This window comes from Lepidothrix coronata, unplaced genomic scaffold (genome assembly GCF_001604755.1).
Source record: "Lepidothrix coronata isolate B3197 unplaced genomic scaffold, Lepidothrix_coronata-1.0 Scaffold111, whole genome shotgun sequence".
NCBI lineage: Eukaryota > Metazoa > Chordata > Aves > Passeriformes > Pipridae > Lepidothrix > Lepidothrix coronata.
Genome location: NW_016690291.1, coordinates 2,699,771 through 2,713,938, shown reverse-complemented (window position 1 = coordinate 2,713,938; position 14,168 = coordinate 2,699,771). Strand labels below are relative to the sequence as shown.

Below are 14,168 nucleotides of genomic sequence, written 5' to 3'. Positions count from 1 at the left end.
GAGCCAGGACAGTGTGTGGAGGTTGACCTTGGGGCCCTCCCTTGCTGCAAGCTACAAAGAAGCTCGCAGCCATCTTGGGGCAGGGCACAGAAGCTCTGCAAGGGGCTTGAGTCCCCTGAAGATACCAGACCGTCACGAAGACCCCCTGTGTCTCGTTGTATGACCGTGGTGGAACGACCTTTGTCTGGGGTGAATGTAGCCCATGGAAGACCCCTTTGCCTGTGTCAAGGGGCTGAGAGAGGCTTGGAGGCCTCCCTCGTGAGTGCTGGCAGAAATCCAGCCATCAGCTGCTGCATGAGAAAAGGACAGATTGCTGCCTTAGAGACATTGCTGCTCTGAAGAAAGGATCTGTCCTTCCCTCCTAGACTCTTATTTGGAGGGGAGAAGAGATCTGATCCATTCTAAATACTTATGTCATGGTAGAGATAGTTGAGATCGTGTGTATAATGTATTATAATATTTATTTGTATAGTCATTGTAAGATATTCCCTTTCCCCCACTTTGAGTCTGGTGTTTTGTCTGGAAAAAATCATCCCACATTAGGTTGAGATGTGAGAGGGGGCTTAGACTAAGGAATTAGATTTCTGGAGATCTCAAACCATGACACCTGGTATGCTAGCAAAAACCTTCTCTGAGTCAGAATTTCTGTGTCAGACATGGAGTGGGGGTTCAAGAAATTCTGATGATGGAGAAGGAGGAATTTCTACCTTCTGCCTGTAAATAATCCTTGACTGTACTTGCAGGGTGCAGAAATGGTAAGGCACGTGATGAATGCTGCAGGTTGGTCTGCAGGGTTTATTAATAATTAATTGCTTCATGCAGGGACTTTGAGGATTTAGCATGTGAGATGCTGGTTTTACAGAGCTGGTAAATGTACTTCCTGGGGAATGTACCATCTGAAAGGGGCAGGGAAGTGCATAAGAAAATGGGTAAACAGTTGCCCAAGTGTGAGCCTGTGCTGCTTTATGGGAGCTTCTTTGTCCATGTGGAAAGCCTGAGTTCTTACCCACTCGGTATTGACTTTGTTCCGGTGAAATAAATATATTTTAGGATATAAGGCTCTGTATTGCATTGGTAGGTCTGTTCATCTTGGGTGCGTGTATGGTCCCACATTATTATTGTTCATTAGTATATAAATGGAACCATTTATGTATACCCATGGTGGATTAAGGAAACCAGGCCTCTGTGGAGCCAAACCAGGCCTCTGTGTAACTAGATCTGCTTGCTAAGGCACAAAATGCTTTTATTAAACCCAGAGTGCAGCTTGCAGGTCTGAGGGACAGATCCTCAGCTGAAGCATATTGGCAGTACTCCCTAAGTCAGAGAAGGTGTTTTGTTTTACACTATCCTCTCTATTTGGAGGAGGTAATATATGTTAATTAAAAATCTGTCATGAGCAGCTTGTGATATTTGCTTCTAGCAATAGGGTATGTGCAGTTCAACCACCATTCCTGTGTATATTGCCATCTAAAATGTCTCACTGTTCTACATTGTTATAAGCTTTTATAAATCAATGTCTGGCTTATTTTTAGCAGGACTTCATTTAAAAGTAACACTTACGCTCTATTCAGTGCAGTGGCCTGACTTTTGTGCTTTTGGAAAATTTGAAGGTCATTATTAGCAGGTTCTGCTAAGAAGGATAATTTTTTATGTATATATACGATGCTAAGTAATTTCTAGAGGGAGAGAAAAAATCCATTTCTGAGAGAAGATATTTCAAAGGGAGCAATACAACATGTTTCTGAAGCAGTGATATCAACTTCCTAATGAAGTAAACTCAAATATAAAAAATAAACAAACAAACAAACAAACAAACTGCCCCAAAAAACCTAGCACAAAAAATCCACACAGCATAATGGTTAGTACACCTTAAAATTATATTGCAGTTATCTGCTGAAACTAGTAAATATTTAAAGGTCAAATTATGCTTTACATAAAACAAATAAAGTAAAAACCTAAATATATTCCTGTTAGTTTTACTGTAGCTGCTTCTGGAGTATGAAACTGTCAAAAGTCATCAGAAGCAGGCTTTAAATTAGGATAGATTAATTCAAATTGTACTGTTGGCAGTATTCAAACATGAAGAAAATTTATAAGAGAAATATAATTTATTTGAATTTCATCTGAAGTTATCTTAAATCCAAAGAGAAGCTAGAAAATCCTTGAAGAACAGCAGACTGACACACACTCAGTTCCAAAAATGGTTACTGCCAGTCAGAAAGGATATGAGAGATAGATTTTATTAATATAATCCAGTAATTTCCCACAGTAGTCTTATCTTTGTATAAAATTGTAAGAAAAAAAAAAAGATATATTAGCTCATTGTGTCATCAGAAAGTGTGGAACTTTTTTCTCTGAGTTGCACCGTAGTACTGTACTAAGATGAGGGTGTTTTATTCTAACTTGAGTTAGAATATTCTTGGGTGAAACTCACTTTTACAAACTAAAAAAAACAATTGCTTCAGTTCCAGACCTGAATATAAGATTTTGGACTGATGAAGTCAACAAAATTCCAACTTTAAATGGGTGGAATATAGTTGTAAATATTTTTGCTATGTTTTCTTTAAACTAGATCATTTACTCCCATGACCAGATTATTCATCAGTAGTAAAAGCAGAAACTACCACTTTATTTGCATGTTTTACTAGAAGAAGGCATACCTTTAGGAGACAGCAGGTTTAAATCAGAACTGACCTCTCTGTGTCACTGCCATGGAGAAGGATTCACTGTTGATGTGGTGCCTCAGGCACTGTTTTCATGGACACCAAGGAAAAGTCAGAAGTAGCAGTGTCTTTTTTCATCCTGAAATGTCAAAATATAGCTTGAAATTGAGAAATAACAAACTAATTTACTTCATTAAGTTTCTTAGTTAATTTTTTTCTGACCTGAAGAGTGAAGTTCTGACTGCTTAAAAATCTATGTGGAAGGAGTGGGCTTGGTGTGTCATCAGGGATTAAATGTTTTCTTGTAGCCCATGGCATTTCTCCATGAATTCTTCTGTTGTCTCATAGGTAGGACAACTTTTTCACACTGAGAGAGTAGCTTGTTTATATATCCATGGGGTTGGATGTCACCATATCTATAAAATCATATTGGCTCAGCCATTTAGAATACATATTTGGTGGGTTTGGTTGTTTTGTTTTTTTTTTTTAAATCTTCATTTGAAAAAGAATTGTTAATAAGGTAATTGCCAGAGTGAAGTAGGAACCTGAGATTTGCCAGTTGATATACTACAGATATTCAGGCAAAGCTTGGATAAATCCAGCAGTTGTTCTGCTCCCCTTTGCTGTGTAATTTGTTATGGTTGATAGACCATCTATTTTTTACCCAAGGAGAATTATTAAGGTTTAATGTTTGACTGGGAGGGAGAGAGCGAGGGAGGATGCTCTGCTCAGTGTACCTCATTAATAGGCATGAGGAGGAGTTGTCTTAAATTTGTCCTGTTTGGCACAATGCTTTGTGACAGAGAGAACAAATCAAAGACAACCACTTCTCTGGCAAGTTGCCTTGATCAAAATCCCACAGCTGTGTCACACAGTTTAGAAAGCAGGTAGAAGTATTACTAGTAAGCTTACTTACATAATAATAATTGGGGAGACTCAGATCATTTTATCTCCAAATCTACATAGATTCAATGGTGTAATGTTTTTATTTTAAATCTGAAGTGTTAAAGTTCTAGAAGTTAATTCCCAGCTATTTGTGTGCAACTATATGTGAAGAGGACCACGTAGGGCAACCACTGATTTTTATTTCTTTTTTTTTGCAGTTACTAGTGCTTGCTTAGTATTAATCGTCTGTGCTTTGTTGTTCAAAATTTAATAGATTACTGTTGATAATGCATTTTTTATATTCATGAATTGCTCTTAAAGGCATCTAATATCACAGCTGTATAACTGTCATCAATATTCATCAAGCACATCATGACTGGGCTAATCATAGTCGACCTGTGGTATTGATTTGTCATGCAGGAGTGAACACTGAGTCTTTCAGGGCATCATTGCTGCTATAATGACAATGTCACAATAAACTGTAATTTCTCAGAGATCTGCATGGCAGATGAGAGTTAACTTTAATAGTTGCTCTATGTGTGTCTTACAGTGTTTCCTTATGCATGTTTTCTGTATATCTTTAACCGTATCTGCTTTGCTAGCTGCCTTAGTGCTGCTACTTGTCTGAATAAGTGATGATAGCAGGACTGGTGTGATACCTACAAAGTATATCTGAAAGGTCTGCTCCCTTTGTCCTAAACAAAGTGTGATTGAGGGTTTTTTGGTTTTTTCTCCTGTCTGATAATCTGCCTAGGCTGTCAAGGAGTCAGTTTTAAGATGTTGAATGTGTTTTGTCTTCTGAGTTCACATAGACTTAGCATAGCTATTCTGTGTAGATATAAGTCTAGTATGTCTTAAATTATTGTTTTTCCCCAATGAAAACAATAGGACTGCTGATATTCCTCTTTTAGATATCAATGTATGTTGTAACATAAATTAAAAGACTCTGTTAAAAAAAGAATTGAGTTTACTAGTAAATATTACATACATAGAGTAATTTTGATACCAGATTATAACAGATAGTTATTTTGGTCTAAATGTATTTATAAAATTCAGTAATTTACTATCAAGATCAATGTGATTGAATACATATGCTGAGAAATGGGTGCAGCTGCTAAAAGGTTCATTCTCCTCAGGAAGGCAAATAAAGAAGCTACAAATGCATAATAAAGATTAACAAGAACAATTCTTCTACGTCAGTAACTATTAATTGGATTATTATGGTTGAGACTACAGAACATAGAAAAGAATAAAATTTTTACCTGCTGTGTAAAGGAAATCTTGGTGAGGATCAGAGAGATACAGTACATCCAAAATAATCTCTTATTATCGTATTCAACTGGCTAAAATTTACATTAGGTTTTCATTCCTAAAGTAAAGCAAGATGGCAACAAACATAACTTAAGATAATTCTGTTGCAGTGGGCTTTTTTGTTTCCTTATGACCACTATGCAAAATCACATTCTAGGAATATAGAACTAAAGGGAACATTTGGAGTCCCGAATCCAAACCCCTTACAGTAGCAGATTCAACAGCTTAAGTAAACTCATGCGACAATTTCCTATGCAAGTTGAATTGTTAAAACAGTACAGGCTTTTAAACATCTGTTAAAATACATTAGATTTAAAAACTCCCAAGAAATATTTTCATTAAGGAATTTTATCCATCACTTTAGTAATTTGAATAATAGCTAAAGGCAAGTCAGTTTATATTCATCTTTGTTTAAATTCATACATGTAACATAGTTATGCTGTTCACATTATTAAAGATCTTACATACCTGTGTCTTAGTAGTGATGAGAATCTGCTTAAAATAATGATATAATGAAAAATTACTGATTCTTCCCCTTGTCAAATTGATAAAATATTTCCCATGCTAAATTTTGCTGCAGAATGAGATATGTTCTTGATCATAAGATGGCTTCAGAGAGTCAAAACCTGGTTCATGTCAGATACAGTCCACCAATGGTGCCTATGCTGTGAACGTACATTAACCTGAACCTTTGCAACATTTCAGAGCCGAGGCTCTAAGCAGCTTAGCAAATCCTTCTTGGTCTGCTTTGTGCTAAAATTATCAAATTGTTTTCTTGGATTTGCTGGTGAATGTAAATCCAATAAGAGCGTGTCACAGGAACTGTTAAGGTAATTTCTAAACCCCCTGTTTAGTACATTCCTGTGTTTTCACAAGTACTGTAGCATGGCAAAGAGCATATTTTGCAGGTAGGTAAATTGATCTTGATATTGCTGTGTGTAAAACATTTGTACAGATGGGCTCTTTACTTACACACTTATCTGGGAAACAAGAACATCAGTTCCGCAGTTTGACACCTACGTGAAGGATCGTGTGGTCATGTCACACAAATTTCTTTCCTGATAGATTTTTCCCCATTTGACAAAGCTCCTTGAGGATTTGAAGCCATCCAAGATGTTGGTTCAGGACTGTAAATGGCTGGCTAGTACTGTGGGTGAATTGGAGAGAATGAAAGGCTTGGATGAAGAAGTCTACTTCATCTAGCTTGCATCACTGTCCAGTAAATGGAAAACAGAAATTCCTAGAGTCTGTATTTGCTACTAAAAAAAATTATCTGAGCTGGCAGATCAGGTCAAAGAAAACCCAGAATGTGCATGAGGCACCATATAATTGTAGAGTGACACAGTCCCTTTCTCATCCAAATTTGTGGTAGCATGGAAGATAAGCTTAACCAAATGAGGAAATGTGCACATTTTGGTTGCCTGGTGGAGGAAATCTGTACCTAGCATTGTAAAGTAGTGAGGCACTTCAATACATCTCAGATCAATTTTTTTCCTTTGTAATGCTGAAGTTCCTCCCATGTCTGACTCTCAAAATGATGACAAATCATTGCTGGGCTGATATATTGCCTCCAGCATAAAAATGATAGCCCTGAGACTGCAACCCAGGGCTCACTGAGCTCAGCAGAAGGAATTCCATTAATTCCAGTGCACTATATTAATGGCAATGGTACTTAATGTAGATAGATTGCTATTATAACACAAGCTGGGCACACATACTTCATGTATTTTACGTTGGAATGCCGTTAACCTTTTTTTTTTTTCAGTAGAGCAATATTTTAATTTTGACTAAACAGCAAGCTGAGTGTTCTAAGCCTGCGTTATTGGAATATTTCTGTTAGTGAAAGTAGATTAATATTTCCAAGCATACATCCACCATCTTGCTGCTTACATTTCACCTAAAATTTGATTCCTCAGATCTCCCAGACATGTGGCTTGCAACCTTGAGGTTGCAGTATAGCCACAGGAGGCAAACCATGCAAAAATTATTGAAATTTCCCTTTTGAAATCAGTACCTGTCTGATTCTCCACTGTCAATGTATTAATATGATTACATTGAACTCTTTGCCTTCAATTCAGTTTTAGATACTGAATTTTTCCTTTTTATTTGCACCTTGTACAAGGGAGTAATGAAAATAATGAATCTGCATCTAAAGTTATCTAGCCTTTTGCTGAGTTTGGATGCATTTGGAAAACAAAAATCTATAGGGAAATTTTCCAACTATGGGGAAAATGGATCTGTAGGTGAAGAGACACCTGAATTGGTCCTACTGAGGCCGGTTCAGGTACCATACTTCATGCAAACTTAAAGACTCACACTCTTTAGGAAGGTCAGAACAGCTGGGAGTAGGAATTTTTAGTCCCATCTTGGTGTGTCAACCCTCTGCTACTTGAGAAAAGAAGAGCTGACTTGTCTTAATTTCTCTCACAGTACTGGAAGGCACTTGCCATCCAAGTTTACCAAAGAGAGTTGCTTAAGTGAATAATTGCACTTCAAAAAGTGTATCCTGTTTCCCAGAAAGATGAACTTTCCGTCATGAGCTGAAAGGAAATGGAGGGTTACGAGCATTTAGGAGGAATCTTCTTCACGTTAGGAATCTTTTGCTGAGAAAAATGTCTATTTCTCGTTTTTGGGGCAGTTTGGCTGCCCTTTGTGTTTGGGATCTCTCCAAGAGTTAGAGATTGGAGAGAACTGCAGTCAGAGAATGTATAATTTATACAACTGTGGTTGACTGATGGTAAACTTCCCTTTTATGACTATTCAGTAATGTCATTTGTAGTGCCATGTTAGGGGCAGTCTTTGCCTGCCTTTGTGTTACAGACTTCCAAAGGAAAAGTGTGCTTTAGTTGTCTGAATTTTCTGGATGTGCACTCTCTTACCTAACTGTTACCATTTTTAGGCTGTCCTTCAGGGTTATAGCTCTGCCACCTGCCTTTGTATAGGTTCATATGTAACTACTACTGAGAAAGATTTTATAACAGAACTTAAAAGTCTGTTCAAATTACAATTAAGTAATTACAAATTACAATTAAGTAATAAGTAAGGCATCTTTAGCATCTTTGTTCTGTGGCTGTCTGGCAGTGCAAGTGGATCTCTGAGCTGAGCCCCTCTCCTGGCAGAGCTGGAGCTGCTGCTGTTCAGCATAGCCTGGCCAGCAGAGCCATCTGCTGATAGCTCTGCACAGGGAACGGCCCTCAGCCCCTGCTGTGCTCTGGCTGCTTGTGAGCACTTACTCGGAAGTGCCAGCAAACTTCATTGCCAGTAGAAGAATGATTTTTTTATCTAGTAGGTGCTTGCCATACTGAAATGGATGCTTGTCCAACCTCTTTTGAAACTCGGGGAAGCTCCATGCGAGTGAGGGCATTTACAGGGAGTATTTGCAAATGTAACATCCATCATCCAGTAGTTTTGTGATGAGATTTCATTTGACATTGTAATAAAATCAATGACAAATTAGTGTTCATTATTTTGGCAGGTTGGTTCTGAATGTGGGTGAGGTGGGCAGTGTTAAGAAACTGTCCCTTATGTTTGCACTGCTCTCTTCCATGGTTGCATTCCCATTACTCTACTTTTGCCTGACTGTGGCTCTTTGTCTGCCTACAGTAATTCCATTGCATGGCCCCATGATTTGACAAAACAGCGTTATTCTCATAAATCCTGTCAGTCCCAAAAAGGTGCACTTGTGTGACCGAGGGGCAGCTATTAACTGTAGGAACACGGGAATTGCTAGAACCCAGCAGAGTCCATCATCCCTAATCCTCGCTTTGACTGTGGCCACTATCCATATGTTCTATCCCTTTCTTTTTAAAAAAGAAAATAAACCTAAGAACAACCTGTGGCTTTTTTTTCAACTGAGACTTATCAAAGTTTTGGGAGCAAGATAGAGTCAATTTTGTTGCTTCCTAATATTTTTTTTTGTGCTGTTGAAAAGGTACTGGATTTACACTGCAAGGTTCCTGTGAGCCTAGAACTGAATGCATTTTTAATATCGCAATTGTTATAACTCTATATGACACAGAAGGAAAAGCTTGACTTACTGATCATCAATTTATACCCTGAAGCATGAAAGCAGGTAGAATTTCTTGATAACAATGAAATACTTATACGTGATTTGTTGTCACAGTCACGCTTTTGCAAACATAAACAAATCAGAATTCTCTGAAAGCATCTAATCAAGTGTTGAAAATCTGAGAGTCCACAGCTTCTTGATTTGTAATTCTTGCAAATAAAAGGAACAGTAGATAAAGATGTAAAGACTGTTTATTGGACAGAGCCTCAAGCAGTTTTGCCTTTGGTCTTAATTAGTATCTGTAACTTTTGTGTGATTCCCTTCTTGGTAGTTTAATATAACCTTTGACTGGTAAACATCTCTTGCTACCTCTAGAAGATACTTCTTTTTTACAACTCCGATTGCTGCATATATTTTACGTGTATTTTTTAAAGTCATGTTTTGGAAATCATTATCTTCGTGATCAAGATAATGCTGTAAATGTAGAAAGGTACAATAAGGGGAAATTGTTATTTTTATGTGTTAAATACTCTATGCAGGTGTAAATATTTTTTTTTCCAGCCAATAAATTGCATAAACTTTTATATATTTTTAAGACCATCTCTGCAGTTAAATGGAAATAAATGAGTTATATCAGACTTTTCAGGATATATAAATAGCTGAACCAGGCTGGTTATCTTCCAGTGCTGTCCCTGAGCAATCAGAGGATATTGATGGGAATAGCTACGCCCACTTCATCCTCCTGGATAATCCTCCAGGGGGGAGCAAGTAAACAACTAGGAGCAAACAACTCCAAGCTTTGATACTCAATGAAAAATTCCGGCCCAAGGTTGTGTTTTAGAATCTGTCTAGGTTTGAATTTTTAATTTCTGTAGTAAAGAAGTTAGTTACGAAATCTTACTGATTTGCAGTGTAAATATTCTGTCATTGTGATTTCCACTCATAGAAGAGTAATACAAGCTGTTTAAGCAGCAGCCACCTGCCTTCAGCATATTATCCTTGTGCTGCAAGTCCAGAACAGTTCTACAGATACACATGTATACCTGTAAATAGTCTGCTCTACTGACTATATCCACTGTGTCCACTACAGCAGCACAGAAACAGCAGCGATGCCCTGGCCTCCTGCCAGGCCATGCCCACAGCCGTGGCTGTTATCAGAACGTTCCCAGGCCCAATTCAGTAAGGTGATAAGCAGTACAGCACTACAGCAGGCAGAAAAAGAAAAAAGTGGCCACCAACGAGCAGTAGGCTCTAATACACAGTCAGGAAAGCAAACCTCATAGCAAACACAGGAGCCTGCTGATTACTAGGTAAACATCACTAACAGCAATAAATTCAATCTAGTGCATTCCAATCAAACCCACTGTTACCTCGAACCCCTCAAGCCCAGTGTTGAGCACCAAAAAGGACTGTGGGGGTTTAACCCCAGCCAGCAACCAAGCCTCGCTCCCACTCACTTACTCCCCCACCAGTGGATCGGGGAGAGAATTGGAAGGGTAAAAGCTGGAAAACTCGTGGTTGAGATAAAGGCAGTTTAATAGGAAGAGCAAAAGCCACTCACACAAGCAAAACAAAACAAGGAATTAATTCACCACTTCCCACGGACAGGCAGGTGTTCAGCCATCTCCAGGAGAGCAAGGCCCCGTCACACATAACAGTGACTTGAGAAGACAAACACCATCACTCCAAACATCCCTCCTTTCCTCCTTCTTCCCCTCAGTTTATATACTGAGCGTGATGTCATACGGTCTGGAATATCCCTTTGGTCAGTTTGGGTCACCTGTCCCAGCTGTGTCTCCTCCCAGCTTCCCAGGCACCCTCAACTTCCTTGCCAGCGTGGCAATACGGAAAGCAGAAAAGGCCTTGGCTCTGTGTAAGCCCTGCTCAGCAATAACAAAAACATCTCTATTAATGTAATCAACGCTCTGTTCAGCACAGATCCAAAACATAGGCCCATACTAGTAACTATGAAGAAAATTAACTCTACTGCAGCCAAACTCAGCACAATCTGCCTTACTGATATCAATCTAGTTGGTTTGAGGGTATTTTGTAGATTTTTCACTGCTAAGAAATTCAACCCTTTGAGTTTTACCTTTCAATTGGTAGATTGTCTTTGTATTTAAACTGATTTTTAGGAAAGCGTATATTTCTTCAACTTAAAACTATTCTCTATCTTTCATCTCCCAAAATTTAACTATTTTTATGGGTTATGGGTGGGAATTGGAGAATAGAAGCCTCAGACCTTTTTTAGAACCATTCTGAATAGTTTTAGAGAACAGCTGAATAGCTGTAATCTTTTGAAAAGATTAAAAATTCATAAGGGCATAATAACATCTCAATTTTTACTTAGTTAACAGAATTCCTAAATCTTAAAAATGTCATCTTATCCTAATTAACTTGTTCTTTTATAAAGGAACCCTTGCTGTAAACCCTGAGGTGAGAAAGCCACCGGATGTTTGATGGCTTCTTTTTTTTCCTTTTTTTCTGAAGGCAAACTCTCAGCAGTTATTGAAAAAATATCTCACATGATAAATCTTGAAGATGAAAATGATATTTAAAAATGTTACTTCTAGCCACTTATCTCACTACAGTTAAATTTTACCACAGAGCATAGCACAACCCCCAGAGAATTGAAGTCTGTCACTCAGCTCTGGGATGTGGTTGTAAGAAGGAATCAGCATAACTGAAATGACGATGAGAGAAACAGGAGTCTAACCTCATGAACTAGAGATCTCAGAGGTGATTAAATCTGCCTGCTTCTCATCCCATGGTTTTTTACAGAGATTGTAACATTCCTGGTACACACCATCTATAAAAATGATCACTTGAGAGATAGGCTTGCCTTGAGCAGGGAGTAGATGAAGTATAAATCAATTCAAATGTAATAGAGGAAAAGTGAAATTAATACAGCTGTGCTCGGGGCATTTGTTACTGTCAGGAAAGCTGCATGCATTATGTCACACAAGGGTAATCTGGTTTGTGTTGGTTTGTATATTTACTGAGGAAATCTTTGACCACTGCAGTATGATATAGCAGAGATTTTGATTCACGTACTCTGACTGTGTAACTTCCAAATCAGTCATTTAAGTAAAATCTTTCATTTTGAAATACCAGCAACGATAACAAAACTTTTTTGCTCGTGGCCTCTCTTCAATATTTGTGTGGAGGAGTATATCCTAGGAAAAGTGAACTCCAGGGTTGTGTGTACCTCATTTTTGGAGTAGTTCCAGGTTAGATTTGAAATTTTCAAGCCAAGCTCTGAGGTTCTCCAAACCAGTTTGGTCATTGGATCAGTTGCTACCTTGCTGCAGCTATCCTGGGCTACCACGAGTGTGGGGCACTTACCACTATTTGAGGTCTTTGAACTGAATGCAGGTAAGCAACTACCAACATCACCTGATATGCAGAGGTTTATAAGTAATGGCTGGATATTGTTTTGAAAGAGATATTAATTGTTCAAATCAATTTGGGAGTTATAAAATAACTTGTGTGTGGTGCAGCAGCAGCTACATTAATTTTATTGGCCTATGCCATTCACGTTAGAGGAGGAGATAATTTGTCTTCCCAAGTTCAGGAACTGTTAGCAACCTTAGCTGTTGTAGGCCAGACTGAGATTGGACAGTTAATCCTGAAAAAAAGCTGACTGTATAAAGTTGCTCTTTGATATCCAGTGACTGTTAGTAGGAGAGTCCTACTTTAATAAATAATAAACCTACCGTAACAAGTAAATGGTACTAAAAGTGTAATAAAATGCATCTGAATTGTAGAAGCCACCCAAAATTAAAGGAAAAATAAAAAATACTCATAACTTATATAAAGCAAACAAAGCAAATCCTTTTCTATGTGATATAGAAAAGGAACTAAGATATGTGCAGCCAACACGAGTCATACTTTACAAGAATCTTTGTGAAACCAAACAAGAAAAATCCTTAAAAATATGGGGAGCTATACTGAAGAAAACATTCCCTCTGGCTCTGGTGGGAGGTAACAGGTGATAGGACACAGCTGAATCTTTGGATGGTGCCTTAGTGATGAACTGAAAATCTGAGTGTTCTGTTTTTGTCTGGTATAGCATGACTACGCCAGAAGCATGTTATGTTTTATAGGAAAAGAAAATAGGGAGTTAAAAGGATATATAATAGTGTAATCTGCTGACTGTCTAGGTAAGTTGCAGAGAAAGTAATCTGCTGACTGTCTGGCGGTTGCAGAGAAAGTAATGTTGTACTTCTAAGAATTTTGGTGCTAATTGGAATCGTGTATATATGTTAAAATTATGATTAATGAGTGGTAATGAGTAAACATGATGTTCTGAACACGCAGCTTGCTTGAAATGCCATGGTTTCATGGAGACACGGAGCAATCCTGCCAGGGACACGCCTAATATAACTGTATAGATAGTGTTACATTAATAATGGGCACTTATTCTCTTTATTTTTAGCCTATTTCTTATCTTTTTGATTCATATACTTTTCAAATTAGATATAATAATGTCTATTTTGCTTTTTCTATTCCAGCGAATTCGAGATCTAGAAGATAAAATAGAGCTTCAAAAGAGGCAACTCAAAGAAATTGAGGAAAAGGTAAATAAAATTCTGGGCAGCACCAATGGATTTCTTCTCTACAAATTTATTTTTCTCTGTTGCATTGATGTTAGTACTCCTTAACCTTGTATCATTAAATCTATTTTTAAAGCAAGATAAAATTGGAGTTCAAGCCATTGCTGTGTGAAATGATGGTCTTTCTCTAATCTGCTCAAAACCATTTCCTATCCAGATCTTTTGTCAGTTACAGGAAGGCATCGAGGGGTCTGGAGAGACACTAGACTAGTAGGGGGAGGATTTGATGATGTTTAGGTCAAGAAAGAACATAAAGATTTGTCTCTAACAGATTTGGTTAGCTCAGCGCTGTTGTTTGGGTATCATTGCTCTGCCGAACTTTTAAGTACTGAAAATTAAAACAAAATTAATAAAATGCCTATGACATAATTTACAATCCAGAATATTTCTTACTTTAAGATAGAAACAAATTAATATCCTGGGTCCAAATTTTCTTGTCTTTTGAAAAAGCTCTGATCAAAGTTCGAGACAGCAAATGTATTTGTGTCACTGTTGTTCCCAAGCAAGGGATGGCCCAAGGTTCATGGGCTATCAGCTCAGGAGTTTCCCAGGTCTGTGAAGTTTAGACTGCTCTGCAGGGCATGGGATGACAATGGGTCTTTCTCTAGGCCCCAGGAAAGTGTTTTAGCTTGTTACTTTTGCTGAATCAGTGCCTAGATCCCAACACGAGTTACATCATCTCAG

At 38.0% G+C, this 14,168-nt stretch overlaps 1 protein-coding gene and 1 long non-coding RNA gene across 17 annotated transcripts in view; one reads left to right on the top strand and one right to left on the bottom strand.

Moving 5' to 3' along the window:
• LOC108502054 overlaps nt 1-10,807 on the bottom strand; it is a 29,039-nt gene extending 18,232 nt beyond the window's left edge. For 3 of the 5 annotated variants that reach the window (XR_001876334.1, XR_001876335.1, XR_001876337.1), the window contains exons 1-2: nt 10,430-10,807; nt 2,661-2,802 (exon numbers count right to left, since the gene is read on the bottom strand). This is a non-coding gene — a long non-coding RNA (uncharacterized LOC108502054). The remainder of the gene's footprint in view (nt 1-2,660; nt 2,803-10,429) is intronic. The other 2 variants (XR_001876336.1, XR_001876338.1) reach the window with 1 other exon arrangement.
• The window catches only part of JAKMIP1 (janus kinase and microtubule interacting protein 1), a 160,313-nt gene that overhangs the window by 141,862 nt on the left and 4,283 nt on the right, over nt 1-14,168 (top strand). For all 12 annotated transcript variants that reach the window (XM_017824518.1, XM_017824526.1, XM_017824530.1 and 9 more), the window contains one exon: nt 13,383-13,448. In XM_017824518.1, coding sequence (XP_017680007.1) covers nt 13,383-13,448 — 66 coding nt within the window. The remainder of the gene's footprint in view (nt 1-13,382; nt 13,449-14,168) is intronic.